This window comes from Nelumbo nucifera, chromosome 1 (assembly GCF_055504915.1).
Source record: "Nelumbo nucifera cultivar China Antique chromosome 1, China Antique-T2T, whole genome shotgun sequence".
Lineage (NCBI taxonomy): Eukaryota > Viridiplantae > Streptophyta > Magnoliopsida > Proteales > Nelumbonaceae > Nelumbo > Nelumbo nucifera.
This window is the reverse complement of record NC_142649.1, coordinates 15569315-15590818: the sequence shown is the minus strand read 5'-3', so window position 1 is coordinate 15590818 and position 21504 is coordinate 15569315. Positions and strand designations below refer to the sequence as shown.

Genomic DNA, 21504 nt, shown 5'->3' with positions numbered 1-21504 from the left:
CCCAAACTTTAAATGATGTGAGAGTGAATGACAGTTTGAACTTTGAAGCAAACCTGTAAGACATTTGGTATCTCAACCTGCATGTAGTTCACATTGTTGTTCTACTGTTATGACTACAGGTGACTAGAACAATAGTCTTTCCAAGGGAAAAAAGAAATGTTGCAAATAATAATTTTTTTGTGATCTGAACATGGTTATCTTGAAATTTCAAGAAAGAATAAGCTCACCTCCTTCACTCAACCCACCCTAATCACATCCATTTTCACCATCCGAATTAAGTTATTCAAGACTTAATTTGTTTTCTATACTCTTGGCACCCCATAGAAAGTTTTATCATCTCATGCATGATTCACAAAATCTCTTTTATTCATTGACATCTCAAACTGATCATAGCTTCAAAACCTACCAATTTTGCATAGGTGATGATCTCTCATCTCTCATACCTCTTTTTGTCTTTCTGATGACAAGAACCCAGGTTACCAATTCAACTAAAGGGAATTCTTTGTTTAATCTCCATATAAATAAGTTATAAGAGCTTACTTCCACAGAAGAATCTTTGTTCTTTAGTCCCCAATTTCCCCTCCACAATCCTTTGAATTATATAACATTATATTTTGACATTTACCATCACCCAACTCCACTATCTAGGTTGAGTTTTTGTTTCAAGCTTTCAATTTTCAACACAAAACAGTGGTTAGAATCGATCATTCAAGACAAAATATGGGCTCTGGAGGTCTCTTTTCTGGCCCAAGCATCACTAATCTCACATGTTCCATCTTAATCATGGGTAGGTAGGGCCCACTCAACCACAAAAGCAAGGTCCCCAATGAGGTCTCATTCAATGAACAACAGAACATAGTCCAGAGAATCAGGAATCATGAATCAACTTTTGTTAATTTAATAAATAAAAAATATTATTTACTAAAACACCCCTTTTAGTTTCCCAGATTCACTAAAACCTACCATTTGCCTTTTAATCCCATTTAAATTTTAATTGAAACTATAAACATTACTAAAATTTTGCTAGAAATAATAAAAATCAATAAAACTTAATAAAAATTGATACAAATTTATCTAACCCAAGAGCAATGCTTGGTTTGGATAGGGGTGGAAACAAACAGAGCTTTTCACAAGCCTCATGAAAAGATCAATTTGGCTCAGTTTAAATCGAGTTGAGCTCGATCCCAATGAAGCTCAACTCATGAAACTCACAAGCCTATTCAAGCCTAATACGCGCACATGCACACATGTTAGACAGTGTATGCCCTTAGCTCCAATCAGCATGATGTACATTATGAATTTATTGTAAATGAATAAAGTACATATTTGATTCATGTTATTATGGTGTGTTTCTGTGTAATACCCTTAAATTGGACACATATGAGACTCGTGTTAGTTTAGAATCTTCACAGCCGTTGAATAGATCTGGGGAGATTTATCCTGCCAAGGCTAACACTGATGTACCGCCAAGTTGGTTGGGGTGGCTTGTCTCAACTGCCAGGGTGAGACCTGAGGTACATGTAGTGTGGGTTTTCTTGAAACCTTAAACCGGACCAAAATTTTAGTATTACCCTGGACCTTGGAGATAGATGGACAAAACTAGAATGTTACACCAGACCCCTAGACTCGATTATGATACTGCACCAGGTGCTGGATTGGGCTATTTTTTATATGCCAATCAGTGATCCTTAGAGGGAGTCAAAACCTGGGTATGTTGGGACAGTCTGAGAATTCATCTGAGTGGGTGATCATAGTGACAGGCAGCCCCTTTGTCGGACAAAGTGAATGATTGGGGATGCACTATCTCTAATGGAAACCTAAACTGCCGGCAGTTGATTTCAACCGTTGAAATTTGTTTTGCAAAATATATATATATATATATATATATATATATGTATGTGTGTGTGTGTGTATATATATTATGTTTTCAAAATATTTGCAAAAGGTTTTAATTCCTGTGATCCATGTGAGTAGAGAGTGCAACACTGCACCTTGCAGTCGAGGGAGATGTCATCTTTTGTCGGGTAGTGTTTGATCATTATGGGCTGAGAGGTTAAGTGTAAGACCATTGAGGGTTATACCTGATGGGCTAATCTTGCATCTGCCCACAGTCCTTGCGTCTTCATAAGATGGCTGGACCCAATGACCATTTAGTGTAAATGTTGGGCCCATTGAGAGCCCATAGTGATGGACTCAGGGGTTCACTGTATTCAGTAGTGAATTTGGCCAAGCCTTATAACAGAGGCTAGGCTGAACCCATGTGGCTGATGTGTAGATCAATGATAGGGTCCCACACCATACAAAGAGAGCCAAGATAACCAGCATTAAAGTGGAAGTGAGCCTGAAAGCTTAATGGGCCTAAAAGCCCATTTCGAACTGGGTTAATTAGATTAATTAAATAGGGGTGGATCTGGGATTTGGATCAGCAGATAAGATAAGTGATTATCCTTATCCACTTAAAGTAGGGTTGTTCACGGGTCTGGTTGGGTCGGTTTACTACAGTTTTTCCAACCGACTCGACCTGGTCGGGTTACCTGACATAGAAACCGAAACTGACCCAGTGTTAAGCAAAACCGAGCTGGTCGGTTTGAGTCGGGTTAGGTCGGTTTGGGTCGGTTTCAGTTCTAAGTTCATCTCTATGATAAAATCTTGCTAATTTTAAAAACAGTCATAAATTGAACATCATTTCAGCCATCTCCTATGATAAAATTTAAATGAAAAGTTAATCACAAAAGTTGTTCATTAATCACTATTCACTAATCCAAAGTTTCTTGCAACCATTCAAAAACTAGGTGGCCTAATGGGCTTTGAAACTTCATGTTTGAATTAGGAACTAAGTCGGTTTGGTTCGGGTTGGTTCGGTTTTCTTGTGTGAAAACTGAAACCGACCTGAATAATCGGTTTAGGAATTTGCATAACCCGAAATCGACCTGGGCTGATGAAAATCCGGCTGACTCGGGTTGGTCGGTTTGGTCGGGTTAGGCCTTCTTATGAACAGCCCTAACTTAAAGAGTCTAGATCTAAATAAAGATTTGGATCAAATGAACTCCTAATTTGATTAGGAATGTTGATCTTTATCTGCAAATAAGATAAGGGATTATCCTTATCACTTAAAGAGTCTAAATCCAAATAAAAGATTTGGATTAGGAAACTCCTAATGGGATTAGGAAATTTTCTCTTTAAGGCTATAAATAAGAGAGCAGGGCAAACCTCCAAAGACACATTCGCTTAATACAGAGAGAAGATAACACAGTTAGACTGCTCTTGTCTTCTGCTCTTGCCGCCCCACCCTATTCGATCTCCAGTTCTTAGATTGGATCAAGATTGGATCTTGATATTGTTTCTTGCTAGAAGAAACAATCTAGAACTTGTGCTCACTGTCCCATTCGATTCTTGCTGAAGAATCACTAGTTCTTGGTGAAGAACTACCTGTTGATCCTGCCTCACCCTAAGTTGTGTCATCTTCAGTGGATGGAGGATTTGGTACTCTCTTTGGGTGTGAACAACTACGTTGGGAGGAGCATTCTTGCGTGGATTCCGTATCAGGTATATCCCTTCCTTAATTTGGTTTCAGATTTGGTCTGGTTTGGTTACAAGAACGAACCTTGAAATGCAGCTTTCTAAATTGGGAATAGGATTCCCGGATGGGAGTAAAGAAATTTTTGAAATTTCGCCCAACCTTCCTGTAGGGTTCGGCCATCTATATGATGTATCTCCCATCCCTTCACATGCATACACATATATATTATGTATGTATTAATAAATAATTTTTATTGTTCTTAATTTTTTGTATGTAAAATAAAAAATAATTTTATAGGTATAATTTATATTTTGGAGCCAAGCTGAATTCAAATTCAAGTCTTTAGCTTGAACTCAAGCCTGCATTTTTTTGTGAGCCAAGCTCAAATAGCTAAATATTCAGCTCGATTCGATCCCTAATTGAACTCCAGCCCATTCCAATTTAAAATTACGTTGGGATCCTTCTGCCTCACATATATATTATGTATGTATTAATAAATAATTTTTATTGTTCTTAATTTTTTGTATATAAAATAAAAAATAATTTTATATGTATAATTTATATTTTGGAGACAAGCTGAATTCAAATTCAAGTCTTTGGCTTGAACTCAAACCTACATTTTTTTGTGAGCCAAGCTCAAATAGCTAAATATTCAGCTCGATCCGATCCCTAATTGAACTCCAGCCCGTTCCGATTTAAAATTACATTGGGATCCTTCTGCCTCAATTTCACTTAGCAAATTCCGGGTCCCGACTAATTGTGAAATAAATTAAAGTGTGAATGAGTTGGGGGAAAAGCACCAACAGAATAGTGAATGGTCAGGAATGTGAAAATAAATGGACCTACTCAAGAAGAGGTCTATAACCACCCTTATGAGTTGTGAGTTGTGGTTGTGTGTCATCTACTTGTGGATTCCTTATATTGATCACAATTTATTTGTTAGAGATTTTATCAAACGAATTAACTGTGCTCTACAGTCTGGGATTCTGGATTATAGACTGAAATGGCTCTATCAAGTAATCACTATAACAGCGTGTCGGGTCAAGAAGATGATCTTACTGGGTCAATGGGTCGGGCAGCCTGAATGCCAACACAGTGAACAAAGCTCTCCTGTTAAAAAGACTTAGAGATCGTTGATGCTTCTTGCAAGTTTTGCAATGCAGAAAGAAGAGGATTCGATGCATTTGTCTGCTCCATTGTAGCTTTGGCACTCTGGGCTATCTCCTTCCCAAACGCAAGACCTCAAAGACAACCGTTTTGGTGATTGTCCTTTGTTAATTTAGTGTTAAGCTATTGATAATTAACATTAAATTAGTAATTTAATTAATAATAATTTTAATTATCAGTAAATTAGCAATAACTTATTCTGAATTAACAGTAAATTTATTGATACTTAAGATATATAAATTATCAGTAATTTTTTATTAACTGAATTAATTTATTGAATAACATAATTTATTTATATTTTGCAAATTATATTTAACTAGCAGTAATTTCTCACTAATTTAATCTTATAAGATGTGGTCATTTGTTACCGGATATTAAAAGTAATTTCCTGTTATTTAATCTTATAGAATGAACTAACATTAAATTACTGTTAATTTCCTGTAATTAAACAGTAAGTTACAATAAATTAAATTTCCAGTTAATTACTGTAATTTTCTGTTAGTTTCCTGTGGAACAAAGAGAGATTGATTAGTTGTGATGTAACTTATTTGATCACTTTGTTTAATTTTTTTATTTTGCAATTTAGATATATCATATATGTAAGTCATTCTCTCTCCTGTTTATTTTCTCTCTCCTCATTTTACAATTAATTTTATTTTAATTTAATAATTAATACAAAATTCGGCCCATCTCATTTGAATTGGACTCAAGGCTTGACCCAATTGGGTTTTATCACAATGCTCCTCCCGCTGGCTTAACAAAAACCCGTGCATCACACGGGTTACGAGTGATGTGAATTTAGGAAAAATAAATCCCTTTTGATTGGTTATGAATTTGTTAGGAATTAAATCTTTTGGAATTATTTGGTCGCAATTTGAAATGATACCGGAGAGGTTTGGTATCTGAAAAACCAGTTGACTGAATGACTCGGCCAATGGGCAGACCGACACTTCGGAAATTATAAATCATAATCCTCTGGAGAAAAGGAGAATGCTGGGCCAATGGGCAGAAAAGCTTGACATGTGAGGCCCATATGTACAGAGGTGGCGTGGCGTGTTGTGATTGGTTAATATTAACGGTACGGATAGTATCGTAAACGGTTCGAATTTCGAAATCCCCGGACAGGTCCCACACTTTACGATATCGGATCTAAACTGCGTATACACATGTGGTACGTACCATCAATTAATCGGATGTACCACACAATCACTTTGGGATCTCATCCAGGACCAGAAGCAGAACCCCTATCATGATTCATGATTCATCAATTCCATCATTCCATGATCTAAAGAACGGTTGGCCGTAGCTGGTTTGGGAATGTACTGTAGATTGTGGTCCCTTGGAACTTGGATCCTTTTCCAGAACCCGAACCCGATTATCCATTTCCATCCGACCCATACACATTTTTTTTTTTTTCTTCTTTTTTTACTTTTGCCGCAAATTTGCATAGTACATTAATTTCCTATACTTTTTAACAAAGACAAGATATCATAAAAAAGTGATTGCCAATTAACTGGGGTATAAGAAAAAAATGACCAATCATGGGTATTCATTAAAATTCATGGGTCCTTTGATTGGTCAAAGCTATTCCAGTATCATATTTTCCAATATTAATGTGCAATCAATATTAATATTAGTAAATATATTTATTATAATCAAATCTTCCTCATATTTCAAAATCTAAAATTTATATCAATACACCCAGGCATGCAGGGGTCATTCTAGATATTAATTCAAGGTGGCATTTGATAACTATTGGAATCGGGAGAGAACATCAAATAACTCGAAACATTCCAAATTTAAAAACGTACGATTAAGAATTTCATCAACTTAGACATGCTTAATTGGGCAGTTACTTACTTTGTCCCTAGCACTTTAAGCCATTTTAAGTTAGGAATTTGTTTAGCATTTATTTCAATATTTATGATTTATGAAAGAGCTTGTGAGTAGGGATGCAAACGGATCGAATTGGACTCGAACTAGGGTAATATCCGAATTTGATCCGATACTATAAACAATAGATCCAATCTGATGCAAAGATCCAATCAAATCTCATAAACATTGATTTGAATTCAAATCTGATGAGGAAGTCGGATATTCAGATCTAATCTGATTCAATTTAATTTTTTAATTTAATAAATTATTAAAATAAAAATATAATTTAAATTTAAATAGAGAAAAACAAAAGTAAATTTAAATTCAACTATTTTCATCATATATATACATGTTTTTATAAAAAGTAAATAATATAACAAATTTACAAAAATGCAATATAAATAATATATATATATATATATGTGTGTGTGTGTGTGTGTGTGTGTGTGTGTGTGTGTGTGTGTTATATCGAAATGGATAGGAGTGAATCGAATTCAATTCCTTGAATTTGATCCAATTTCTAATAAGATCCTATTATCCGATCCAAAATGGGGATATCCAAATCCAACAAAATATGAATTCACACCCCTACTCATGTGTGTTTTATTGAAAACACTACAACTCTTTGTAGCGGCGGTGGCGAGAATACAGGAAGAGAGAGAGAGAGTGAGGTGGAAATGCCACTACTTAGAGTTGTAGCGGCGGTGGTGGGAATACAAGGGGAGAGGGTGAGGGAAATAAAAAATGGGAAATTTTGGCCTACCTCTTACAAATTTAGATCTAAAATGTATTTCAGATTTAAATTTTCAGACTCAACCCAAACATAGGTGACATCTGAAGAACAACATTTTCAGACTTCAGAGGTCTAAAAAGTATTATCATAAGCCACCTAACTCTCCCCCCCCCCCCCCCCCCCCCCCGCCCTATATTCTTCCCTGTTTCTCTTACCTGATCCCAACTTTTCAATAATTTACTATACTACTATCTCTCTCATTTGAATTGGCCATAAATGAAAATGGTGTGTCTTCATGGACTTGGAACCTTTTGGTTAGAGGAGGATAAAAGAGAAAAATAATGTTTTTCTTTGTTTTTCACCTGCTATATTTTTTAATCAATTATTTATCAGAGGATCAAGTTCTGTTTAATCATTAAAAATAATTAATGGCGATACATTCTATTAATGGTCACTAACAACGACCTGACAAAAGGTAATTTTTATATAACAAAATTTCTCTAATTTTGTTACGGTACATAAGTTTAAGAGAAGTGGAGAAGGGTGAATGACCTGACTAATTTTGTTACGGTACATAAGTCTAATTTTGTTACGGTATGAAACGGGAACAGTTTTGTCTAATCAACCCCCCAAATTCTGATGAATGCCACTTCATTGATTACCGCTTTTATGATATTGGTTCATTGGTTATAAGTTTCTGTATCACAGTATCCTAGTTGAACTTGAATTTTAAATTATAACCAAAAAATAAATGGAGACTCTGTGATATACAAAGGACAAGTCTGATCTTTCCATTTTATACTCGGAGCACAAAACTTTTGGTGCAAAAGACTTAAACATACCTTGAGTTTTTTTATAAATTGACTTAAACATACCGAGTTTTTCAAATAGACTTGAATATACTTTGTGGTTGACCCCATTTGACTTAAACATACCTCCATCAATGAAACAATTCATTTAAAATTTTTGAAATTTTGTTTTTCCCTTTTAGATAGGAAAAGCAAGAAAGAGAAATGAAGTAGAAGAAGAAGAAGAAAGTTAAGCCATTTCTAGAGTAAAAAGTATCAATACACCCCCTTTCCACATATCTGAGTGTATCAATATTTTGAACCTTGGGTGGAAGTAGTGATGTCAATAGCTCAAGTTAAATGAAACTTCAACTTTTTAATATGATATTAGCAGATTAGATTTGGAGCGGATTTTTAAAAACAAACATGGAGGCTAGGCTGATCCATTTTCGCTATAGGCTGCATGTCAGAATACCATGACAGATCTTTACTAATTCTTAGGTTTGGGTTTGGGGTTAACCCAATTGACACCAAGTGACAGTCATACAATTCAAATGCCTAGAGCAACAATGATTTGAAAATTTAGAGTATAAAGTTATGGCCATGGATCGTACTCATATCAAATGCAGTTTAGGCTTAGTTTGGAAGGAGTACAAATACAAATATATAGTATAAATACAGACAAAGTAATACAAAATATAAGGTTTTGCACTCTACATATTTGCATTTGTACTCCTTCCAAAAGTTTTATTTGATAACCAATTTAATCCCAAACTTAACCTAGTGGTATATTGGTCATTTTACTTCCTACATTAAAAATAACGGTTTTTTCGTTGTGTTTAGAAAATTATACTGAACGATCGGCCAATTGAACCATGGCCCAAGAACCAGACTGGCTCGATCACACCCCAATAATCGCATTTGTTAAAACCCTAATGAAAACCAGTTGATCAGTTCTGGTTTCATGAAACCGCCCAAGTCTATAAATAATTGAAATTTTAAAATGTGATTAACAAGACTTAAACACACAACCTCTTATTTTCATTTATTACTTAATTACCACTAATCCACCATTTTATTTGTTTTAATTAATAACTCTTTATTGTATATATTAATTTATTATGCACCTATTTTAAAGAAAATGTAAATTAAAAGACTGAACCCTAATCATTTGCTTTAAAATTAAGAAATTTTCTATCCATCCACCATATATACTAGTAAACGTGTATGTGCATTTGCACGTGGCAGTATCTCTAAGACAAAACTATTTATAATTTATATTCACTTTTTATAATTCATGTATCCAAAATTAATTAAGGTATTAAGTGGGTAGTTTCTAAATGGTTATAATTCATGGTCCCAACACCCTAACAATTTTTTAACGATTATAAGTGGGCAGTTTCTGAAGTGAGAATAAAGGACATATATACCCTCTTTATACCCATTGTATGCTTAGACAAAAGATTAAAAACGTCCAATGAAAATTCCATAAAAAAGAGGCGTTCGGTTTTTTTATAGGTAATATGAATATACATATCATCATGGTTCAACCTTGGTTTGATCCCAATTAAACCTCTAACACGTGAATCTCTCCCTTATGGATTGTTTGCCCCATTCAGTTATATGAACATCGATTTTTCCAAGTCTTTTACCCATAATAAATATCTTTGGGATTGGAATTGGTTAAAAAGTTGTTTTGGAGTCCTGGTTTATAATTTCCATTGTACCCCAGAAGGATGTGGTATCTGAAAGTGAAAAACCTTAACGAATCACAATCGACAAACCCACGTGAATTAGAATGGGGCAGATGGGTGCATCACATCAGCTAGACATGTGGGATCCACATATACAGGCGAACTAGCGTGGTGTATTATGATTGGCTAATCCTACGGTAGACGACGGTTCGAAATCCCCACACAGGACAGGAGGACCACATCTTGAACGTTTACGAGGACCAAAGTGGGTATTATTGTATTAATCGGAAATTTTTCCTAAAATAAAAAGGCCCAAACTTCGTCGGAGTCGAGCCAGATCCATCGGATTCGACCCATCCAAATTCCAAACGCATTGCAATTTACACCTCAGAGGACAGCGTCACAGCGGCTCAGCTCAGCTACGATTCTCCCAACTCAGTAGAGAAGATGTCATAATCGTAAATGCACTGATATCAGGGCATATCCGTCACTCTATCGGTCTCACCGATGGTCCCATACCATGAATTTATGATGTTATAATAAAATAATGTATACCACTCTGCTCTGCGACCTTCTCCATATCTTCCTCTGTTCAGTTTCAGTCCTCTCCAGCTTCCGCCTCAAGTATGAATACTCTGTTTCGAACCACCGAATCGCCATTCCTCCAATATTTAAACCAGCCATCAACGAGCGATAGAAGAAGGAGGATCAGTTCCCTGCCGGTGCGAATAGGTCTTGGACGATCCACACGTACCGGACTCGCGAAGACCACGACGCGTATGATGGCATCGTCATCGTCGGCGGCGACGGAGACAGTGGGGAGAGAAGTGTTGAAGAAGGGGATAGCGGACTTCTACGACGAGTCCTCAGGGATTTGGGAGGACATCTGGGGGGACCATATGCACCATGGCTTCTATAATCCAGACGTTCAAGCTTCGATTTCCGACCACCGATCTGCTCAGATTCGTATGATCGAAGAATCTCTCAGTTTCGCTGGCGTTCCAGGTATTCTTGCCACGAATTTCTCTCTGTAATTCTATCTGTTTTGTTTCTGAGCCAGGCAGCGAGTAGCTTCTACGGTTCTACTCCCTCTTTTCGCTTGTTTGTTTATTTGTGGTTCGGTTGTTTTCTTCTCGGATTCGTTGGATGATTTCTTGGAACGTTTCTGATTAGGCCTTGTGGGACCTGGGGTGGGTCCCACTAGTTCTATTTGTTTCCTGCTGCAAATTACTATTGTGAATCACGTTTACGTACGGCCATTCGCTAATCGCTATTCTCAGTGCACGTGAAAGGAACCACTGGATTGTAATATGGGGAAGCTTATCAGTTATCAGTTAAGGGGGATTGATAGAATACACAACGACTCATAAGGTTTTAGATGAGGAAAATATGTATACGTGTCGCAATTTGACGGCTTGAAAAATGAGGTTTGGATAATTAAGAAAGTGTTTGGCATTGATGTATTTCTTAACCTTGCCACGTCATCATTTTAACATAAACAGGAAAAAAACGTGATCTGTGCAGGGGTGATTTTCAGAACTCCAATTTGACGTTTGTACCATATTTGAAAAATGAAAAAAATGGTAGACTTTTCTGATTTGCCAAAAATTTCAACTAACCCCCTAATTAAATTGATAATTCTTTCCCTTTCAAACTGGGATGTGCTGAAATCACACACCCCTCTCTTTCTCTCTTTCTACGCAATTGTTGGCTGCACTTGGCCCCACATCCAGTTTCATGCATTGTGCATTTTCCAAAAAGGAGCAAGGTTTAGCTGAACAGTGGAGGCCCATGAATTTAATACTGACATGAAACCTCTTCGTTGGTTTCACAGCCTGCCTGAAACATCAGGCACTACTCCGAATCTCCTGCACTGCACTTTTTCCTAAGCTCTTCCACTCTGGTATGCCTATCTATTTACTAGAAGAAGAGGTTTAGGCAGAGAAGCAATTTACTTTGACTAGCATAGGTTTCACTTTGTTCTGACTTGGTTTGGGTGCTGTTTATAGTGGGTGTATATTCATCCTTCAATATGTTGATTAATAGAATGTGTGGATGCTCTGGACTGTTGATAATTGCTGAGGCTTTGTTTCATTGATTATTTTCTCCAAGTTCTTGCTCATTAATCATCCAGGGTTTCTGATAACTCCTGTGTGGTGCTATGCTTTGTTAAAATCTCTTACCAAAAGTACAAACCAATCTTCTACTTGTGTTATTGACTTGGAATTAGCCTGGGAGTCGTGAAAATAACTCCTAGTTATGCTACTATTTAGAATTTTATTAATCATGATTGTATGACATTAAATTTAGGGATGAATAGCTTCATTTTAGAATTCTGAATTTCACTGTAAACCTATAATAATTCAAAATTTCAAATACCTTCATCTAGACACCAATACCAATATCTGCCTGTATATTGTCATCAATTCCCAGCTGGTAGCTACTCAATAGTACGATGGAGCTAAAATTTGTAAGGGTGGATTGAACAGTAAAAACCCTTTAAATTTATACACTGGAAGGGTAAAACCCCAAAACAAGTTGGGGGACAGGGATGATTTAAACACTGGAAGTGTCCCCTTTATTGTCTGATGGATAGTTCAAGTTAGCAATGTGGTTACTCAATTTAAATATTGACATAGGTATAAATTGACCGTGTAAGAGTCAAATGACTCAGACAGGAGCTTATATTTAAAGAGTCACAACCATGACTCAAGTCTCAGTGCTCAGAACTTGGGAGAGTCATGAGGTAAACTCGGGAGTTGGCAAGCTGTGGTTGGACCTACGCACTTGTTGTCATGCTTTATCACCTCCTTTACTCATAACGGGTTAATAATAGGAGAAAGGATCTGCTGCTAACATCCAGTTGAACTGGAAAACAGATGGACCGAGTCGAATCAGTTCGACTAATGGCTCGTCCAATGCCGAAACTCAAACCATTTAAACCCAGTTGGGACAGGGAAGTCAAACCAGACCGACCAATTGGCGGAGGAATGGCTCGTTAAGTGGCAAAGCTCAAACCAGCTTGACAAAACCATTTATACCCAGTTGGGAGTTGGGACAGGATTTTATGCATTGGTTTTGTTTCACGTCTATTGTTTTACTCTGTCACACGTTATTGATTATTGAGAAATGGGTTTCAAATTTGCATTCTTTTCGGTTCGGTTTCTTTCTTCCATTTTTTATGATATATATAATATGGGGAGATTGAATTGCAGAAGATTCATTGAAGAAGCCGAAGAGCATAGTTGATGTTGGGTGTGGAATTGGGGGCAGCTCCAGATACCTAGCGAGGAAATATGGGGCTCAATGCCAAGGCATCACCTTGAGCCCTGTCCAAGCACAAAGGGCTCAAGCTCTTGCAGCTGCCCAGGGATTAGCAGATAAAGTATGTGAGTTTTGTAGCATCTAATATTGTTAGTTCTCATACTTTTATTTCTCTGCTAAATAGTGCATGTGTTGTAATGTGTCATGCCTCTTCTACTGAATAAAAAACCCATAGAAAAGTGCATATCTTACATAGTACATAGCATAGGTTGTTTTTTAGACTTTTGAATCTCTTCGGTAAAAACCATCCGGTCATGTGCTCTATTTCACCACACTCGTCAATAACTTCAAAATGGGTTACTTCCATCTCATGTAAATTTAGAAAAGGGAGAAAAGGAAAGTTTCGAAAGTATATTCAACAGTTGTGAACTCTTAGCAGGTGTCTTTCCAAGTTGCGGATGCTTTGCAGCAACCATTTCCCGATGGGCAGTTTGATCTAGTTTGGTCCATGGAGAGTGGGGAGCACATGCCTGACAAAAAGAAGGTTCTCTCTCTCTCTCTCTCTCACACACACACACACGCACACACACTTACACACAAGATTCTCTGATTAGAAGTAATTTTGTGCTCATATGGGTGTATATAGGAAATTTTAGATTCAACGGTAGTTCTCCATTGGCTTTTAATTGAAAATAGGACACCAATGTGGACATCATATTCTCATTTAACTATGTCATCTCAATGCTAGGCCTAAATGTTGCATGGATCACAGATTTTGAATTGTAATGATATTTTATTTCCTTTGCTAATTCAAGAGTACTTATCGAAATACTGATATAAAAAGAAGAATTCTCCCATGTGTAAAATTATGAATTGTAAAGATGGAATTCAATTGACTACTAATATTATGTACTTGGAGTCTCAAACATCATCCTTCTTTACAGTAACAGAGAAAATTCACTTATGTGTAAATGAACTTCCCCCTTCAATTTTTTACAGAAGAAACAAAGATGAACAGTAAAATTATGTTTACCTTGAGTTAAATATGCAACATCATGTGCAAAAAAAAAATGCAACATCATGTGTTTACGTAATTCAGTTTGTGCATAAGTTACTAATCAAGTTTTACCTTTTAAACCATCTTTATATTCTTTTACCTCTCATTATGAGTGTGCACTCAAAATCAGCAAGCATGAGTGTTGTGGAGGTGTCTACTTTATACCAATGGCATAAGGTTGTTTCAGTTATATGGTTTCAAGGCATCTGTGTCCCTTAGTCCCTATATTTAAAAGCAAAGAATTGATCCTTCATTTGCTCTAATTTATAGTTTGATTATATCATTGTCTTGCAGTTTGTGAGTGAGTTGGCCCGGGTAGCAGCTCCTGGGGCCACTATAATAATGGTAACATGGTGCCATAGAGATCTCTCCCCCTCCGAGGACTCGTTGAAGCCAGAAGAGGAGAAGCTATTGAACAAGATATGTGATGCTTATTATCTACCAGCTTGGTGTTCTGCTGCTGATTATGTGAAATTACTTCAATCCCTCTCACTCCAGGTATTCACATAGAATCCAATTTGGTTAGCCTTAACCGTCAGAACTATGGATTCGATCCTTAAAGAATGGGCTTTTTCCAATTTTAATGTCTATAGAAAATATGTACTCTAAGAATATCTACCCAAAAAACACAAGGAGAGGTAAAAATAACAGTCTCCATTCAATTAGTGAACCCATGTGGGCCTTCCTTTTCCCATTGTAATGTCTATAGAAAACATATGCTCTAAGAATATCTACTACAAAAACACAAAAAGAGGTAAAAATACAGTGTTCATGCAGAAGCAAGCCCATGTGATCTTCTTCTACACTAAAGTGGCTCCTGCATTCTCTACATTGTGCCTAAGGATAGAAATGGGTCAAAGTTCAGTATGGGTTGGGGCTAATCTGAACCAAACCAACTGAACTTGACTTCAACCTGAGTCTTCCCTAAGAATAGGATGAAGCATAATCAGAGATAAAAAGAACATTCTGAAAGAAAACTAGGAAAGGAAATAGATGAAATAAAAGGTCATTATCCAATGCTTGTCTCAGCTATCTGGGATCTTGGGAGTTGGGAACCATGACCCCTAGATATAGATACCAACATGTACATGAATACGGGAAACAGAAATGCAACTCCCCATTTCCTAAAATCTGAATGAGGGCGTCGGTAGGGGTGTCCCATATGTTATGCTTATATTGTGCTTTTGTATCTAGTTTTTGAAGCTAAGTGTACATTTTTCATGACTTTTGTCTTGTCAAATTTAATCATGTTTCTAACATATAAGATTGTTTCATACCATGACACTGCTATGTTAAACAGTATGGATATCTGGGTATCATAGTGAGGTGGATATGAACCTGGACAAAATGTGCTTCAACATTTAACATATTTGAAAAAAAAACAGGTGTTGTGAACTGTTGCAACACAAAAACCACAATGAAGATTCCTCCGCTTTCTCCAGCAAGAACCTAACCTAACCTGCTTAGAATCAGACCAAATACAGATGTGCATACACAGCACACAGATAAATAATTTCCTTTTGGAGCACATAGATAAGTACAAACTTAATTCTTTGGAATCACTATGGTAGGATATCAAAGCAGCAGATTGGTCACAGTATGTGGCTCCATTTTGGCCTGCGGTGATCCGCTCTGCATTAACATGGAAGGGTCTCACTTCACTACTTCGAAGTGGTATGATTACATTTTATCAAAAATTGTATAAGCTGTCATTTCCTATGTTATCTATCAGTTTCTGAATTGTGTAATTATGGGTTCACTCAGGATGGAAAACCATGAAGGGGGCGCTTGCCATGCCATTGATGATCGAGGGATACCAGAAGGATCTCATCAAATTTGCCATCATTACTTGCAGAAAGCCAAAGTGAATTACACAGTGAGGACATGTAGTAGTCAGTGGGTTACTGGGTTATCATCCTTTTAGTCAACCTTCAGTAATACGCCCCCAATGCTTTAGTCAAATTTATTCTTCAACCGTTCTACTAAAATTGCTATTGAATTTTATTTATGTAAGCAATAATTTATTTGGAGTTGCCATTGATTCTAGTTATGTGTACACTTCATTGTTTCACAGGGCTATATTGAATACAGTCGGAACATAATAGGCCATGTAATGTGTTAAGCAAAAAATTGACTATCTATTAGTGGTCAAGATATTGGCCATTACAGAGGACTTGCATATCTTTTTCTGGGCTACTCAATGGCCTTGGCCAATTTGCTGGTATCACAGCCATGGACCCATTGATATATTCAGAAGAGCCATGTTGGGAATGATTTACTTGGTCAAAATTAGAAATGAGGATTTTATTTTACATGAAAAAAAAAGGCTTAATTTAGTCTGTTATGTGGCTTCTTAGTCCACTCCACCTATTTCTACTTATATGGAATGATGTGTTACTAATTTCTTGTATGAGGACATATAAAGCATAAAGAACTGCTGCACTATCTTTTGCAAGGATTTTGAATCAGCGAAATCTTTTGGAGAATGTCCCTAGTATATTAGTCGTCTGGTAATGAGCAAATAAAGTGATGAAAATGTCAGAAAGCAAAACATATTCTTTAAAACTTAGATCATAGGATCAAGAAATGATTGGGTTTTGAGACAATATTAGATTTAACAGAACGATCAAGGTAAACAAGATGTCTGGAAGAGTGTTTCTGCCGCCTGATTTTGTACCTACCACACTCTACCAGCAGGCTATCTCAGAAAGAGATAGAAGTCATACAAAGGTCCTGGAAAACAAGGGGGTGTTCTTTTTTTGGATTTGGAGAGGGGGGAAAGTTGGTCAATGGGTTCTTTTTTCAGTTTATGTGGGGACTATGGAAAGTTTATTTTCTTAGGTATCACTTGTCCAATATAGTGGTACCCATCTCCTAGGTGGGTAAATAACTTTCTCACATAGGGGGAAAGTTGCCAACACTTGAATGGAACAAAAATGCCCCTTTTAATAATGGATTTCTATGGTTAAAATGGTCATTCCCTTGTTTACATGATAAATAAAAGAACATGGGTAAATGCACTTACCTGGATAAGTGTTTCCCAGAAAATTACCCAGGTAATTGCATTTATCCAAGTAACTTACCGAAAAGCGAACAGGGCCTAAGTAGGAGATGGAAAAGTGACTTTTCTGGCACTCTTGAATTCACCTAAAAAGACAGTACAGTAGCGTACTGCCCTGTAATCTTTCCCAGACAGTAGTCCTATGATATCCAAGGATTAAATGAAATTAAGAACTGGAGGAAGGAAGTAGATGAATGATCGCCATGAAGTGCCCTAGTATGTCAACTACATCCAGAGTCATTCCAACAAAGTGTAGCTATCACCAACCAAACAGGCAGAAGGAAATAAGGTGGATAGTAGGGGCAGCATGAAATAAATAGAGAAAACATGAGCTTGTATGTATTCAGGTTCCACGGATGGTAATTTGACATTTTGCACACATTATAAAGATAGCAAATGAAACAACAGCAGTCTGACCAGTATGAATAATGGAGCTTGTACAGAATAAAATCAGAAGGCCCAAGAGAGTTTGGTATGAAGATGGTTAATATCAATTGGTCAATACACAAATTGTTTCAGGTTTCAAGCTTTTTACCAGGCCATCTCTCCGATACATATTGTATGATACGATAAAGTTATGTATTGATATTTCCAAGCACTACAAATTATGTATCAACACATAAGAAAAATTTATGATGCCGGAAAGATATGATACCTAAAGGGCTCTTGGGTATTCACTCCTTTGAATAATCGAGCTTAACCGAAAGGGCTCTTGGGTATTCACTCCTTTGAGTCGCATGATACGCAATTTGTGTATTGATTTTGAACCATGGTGCATAGTTGCATACCTAATAGGTGTCCCTTTCCCTATAAAACAAGGAAACCCATTTTGTCTTCTAGGCCCAAACAAAGAAGGAAGCTCTGATGCAACAACAGAGAACCCAAATTGGAGGATCCGGACCATCCATCAAATGTGGAAAACTCTGGAAGGGCCATGTACTTGCCAACTTATGTTGCTTGGCTCATTGTTCAATCACATACCTAGAAGAGAAGGAAAAAGAAAGCCTTTCTGATCCAAATGAACCACTTAGAATCTTCTTACTTAGTCATGAAGTAACCAAGAAAGCAATACAACAAAAATAACAATAGTAATTAGAAGTAAATATTTGTAAAATGGTTCTAGGTCTCTTTACCGTACTGAAATTCTTAACAGAGGGTAACTAAGCAAAGTCTTGGTTTATAATAAATTAAGAAAGTCGGGTTCAATCAGTGTAAATATGATATGGAGTTTCTGCTCGGCAGCCCATTCCAGGTTCTCTCTCTCTCTCTGCTTTTTACTTCTTGATGATTTTATCAAGATCAATCTTTTTTTTATTTACTTCTTTTGGGGTTCTTGAATGATTGTATCAGAGCAATCTTTTTTATTGTGTTTTCAGTCTTCTTTTTTTCATATGCCGAAGTCATGTATTCTTGCATCTGTGAGTGCTAAGCAACCTGAGTTACAGTTGGTGGTAACTCTGACACAAGCAGAATTTGTGAAGGTATCTCTACGAAGTCTGAAGTGGAGAGCCAGCAACTGCTGCTCTTATGGGCTAAATCTACTACTGTTAATCATGCATTCTTGTTTCCAAGAAACCGGAATTTGCACAATTATCAAATATAGTTCTCTGAAAAACCTAGGGTTCATTGGTGGTAGTAGAATGATCTAACAATCTTGATGGCCATCCAGAGAAGCCCCGAATAGGATGGTCAGATGTCCGAGCCGATACCATGTTGGGTCCTTGTACTAAGGAGGCTGCAGAAGGCAGCGTTGGTTGCTGAATGGACTTTTGGCAGCAAGACAATTTGAAAGCATTTGTGGGCAGAACACAAGACAGGAGAGTGGTGAGAAGACTTGGTGGTGGCATTCAGGATCAGGAGTCTGAAGAAGTGAAGACGAAGGCTGGTTGTGAAGCTTAACTGCATAATTACGGCAATGGCTTTTAAGTTGTCTTGCTGCCAAAAGTCCATGATGGTGACCAGACCAGGCACTCAGAGTACATCTGTACATGTGGCCGACATAAGCCCGAGAGAATTTTCTATTTTCTTATCTCCTACTGGACACTCTGGGTAGAGAATGATAATATGATGAGAGGCATAAATGCCGGACTATGATCGGAGTGATGCCTGAATGACCATCTCAGCTAATAGGTCGTGGATATAAAATTTTGATTTAGCTTAAACATACATTAGCCATTTCTATCTCATTTAGTCATTTAGTCTGTTTTTGGTTTAAAAGAAAAAGTTAAGGGAACTGTAGGAATCCTTTACAAAATACAAAATTTTGATTGGCAGCAAGCTCCTCCTCTGTCCATAGAATTTTTTATCAGACAGGAAGCTATGCATTCCATTGATAGTTGAATAAAGGGATCATTTCTTCGAAAAACAAAAAAAAAAAAACTCATATAGGTTTTATTGCATTTCTTTTCCTTTCCCTATCTTTTCTTTCAAACCAAACACTGCCTTTGTTTTGAATCTAAATTAATAGGACTTCCTGTATGTTGATTTATTGATGGATATATGATTTGTTAGTTATCACTTCAGTTGTAAGGAATCACTAGTGCAGCCTGTCAAATGGATGAATGTAGGGCTGTAAATAAGTTGGATAAGATCTGATTTGAATCCGAATTCCATCAGGTAAAAGCTAGATTTAGATACCTTTCTTGATCCTAACAACTCAGATCAGATTAGAAAACTTGATCAATTTAGTTAACAGATCAAATTTGAATATATCCCAATTCCATCCATCACAACCCAATTCAATCAGTTAGTTATGAAATATCATATATTATATATGTATATTCTATATTATAATATTATATTAATAATATATTATTATATTATATAAATAATAATATATTATGTATATTATACCATCAAGTTTTTATTACAATTGTATTTGAATCAGATATCTGCTAAGATATTCGAATATGAATCATACTATTGAAAATTCAACAGATTCTTGTCGGGTTCAGATCGGTAAGATTTCTTGTCAGATCGGATCAAATATACCCTTTTACCGAATTCAATCTGATCCATTTGCAGCCCTAGATGAATGTCCAATCTTATAGGTTAACTAAGGATGCAAGCGGATCGAATTGGATATGTTAAGGATATATATCTAAATCCAAACCAATACTATAAACTATAGATCTGATCCATCGGATCACATAAACATTGATTCAAATTCGAATCCAAAACAATTAAAAATAATAATAATAAACCATTAAAAGGAAAAGAAAATATAAAAATACAAGTTTTTTTTTCAACTATTTCCATCATATATATACATGTTTTTATAAAAAATTTACAAAAATGTAATATAAATAACATACATATAGTATATCAGATAGGGGCGATCCAAATTTGATCCAATTTTTATTTGAATCCTGTTATCCAATCCAAAAATCCAAAATGGAGATATCTGAATCTAACAAAATAGGATCGAACCTTGGATCAGATCAGATCATGATCCGATCCATTTGCACCCCTAAGGCTGACCTCCATAATAGATAATGTTCTCATAATAGTCTTGAGTCAATAGGATAACTGAAAAGCAACAATATACTAACGCCACGTGAGTCACTAAATGAAGCAAAAGAGCAACAAAAGGAAGTGTACGATGCAGTCTCGATCAGGTAGGCACACATGGTAAGCACACATGGTAAGCACACTAAGCACTCAGAAAATCTTGACACATGTCCCTTAAATTAAAATACTCAACCTATCCTTGAAAAGGATTAAAAACACCTGCTTACAATGTTGTGTCTATTAGATCCAAACACATTAGTTGTGTCCTCAAAATGGAAAAGGAAATGGAAATCCAATCAGTCACACTTGTAAACTGCAAGAGTATGACTAGTTGGTTACGGGCTTACAGTTTTCGTTATGTCTTGCTCAAAGGAAATGGAAATCCAATCAGTCACACTTGTATTGGAAAACTCATCAATCTGCTTTGAAAACTCATGGATACAAATAGAAAATATGAAAATACTTGGATACGCTAAGAATGCATAACATATAAATACATATAAAATGTATATTATAATAAAATATATTATAATTAATATAAAGGGATACATAGATATCTTATAATTTTATTGATAATGCATCAATCAAGAGAACACATTATATAGATTTTTACCAATTAACATATGCACAAAATTATTATTATGTTATTTTCCATTCAAGTCCAAAACACAACTTATACAACTATTATATTTTAATTAAATCAATTATTTTTTGTCTTACTATTTTTACCTTTTAGCATTAACAAAAAGAGTCAACTAAAAAATAATTTTTTAATACTAATTTTGATTATTATTCTTTTTAATTTTTAATTGGAGTCACTAAACATAAATATATG

General features: G+C 36.1%; 1 protein-coding gene across 6 annotated transcripts; it reads left to right on the top strand.

The window, feature by feature from the left end:
• Positions 1-10194: 10194 nt before the first annotated feature.
• On the top strand, positions 10195-16268 carry LOC104611563 (gamma-tocopherol methyltransferase, chloroplastic-like). 6 transcript variants are annotated; one of them, XM_010278671.3, is made up of 6 exons: positions 10195-10782; positions 12993-13162; positions 13481-13585; positions 14393-14596; positions 15670-15772; positions 15863-16268. In XM_010278671.3, exons 1-6 carry the CDS (start codon positions 10404-10406, stop codon positions 15964-15966), a joined length of 1065 nt encoding a protein of 354 aa, XP_010276973.1. In that variant the 5' UTR covers positions 10195-10403; the 3' UTR covers positions 15967-16268. The 6 variants fall into 6 exon arrangements, with proteins under 6 accessions (XP_010276973.1, XP_010276972.1, XP_088750713.1 ...); XM_010278670.3 differs by having other exon boundaries at positions 13478-13585; XM_010278672.3 differs by having other exon boundaries at positions 10259-10782; positions 12996-13162; positions 13478-13585.
• Positions 16269-21504: the final 5236 nt, after the last annotated feature.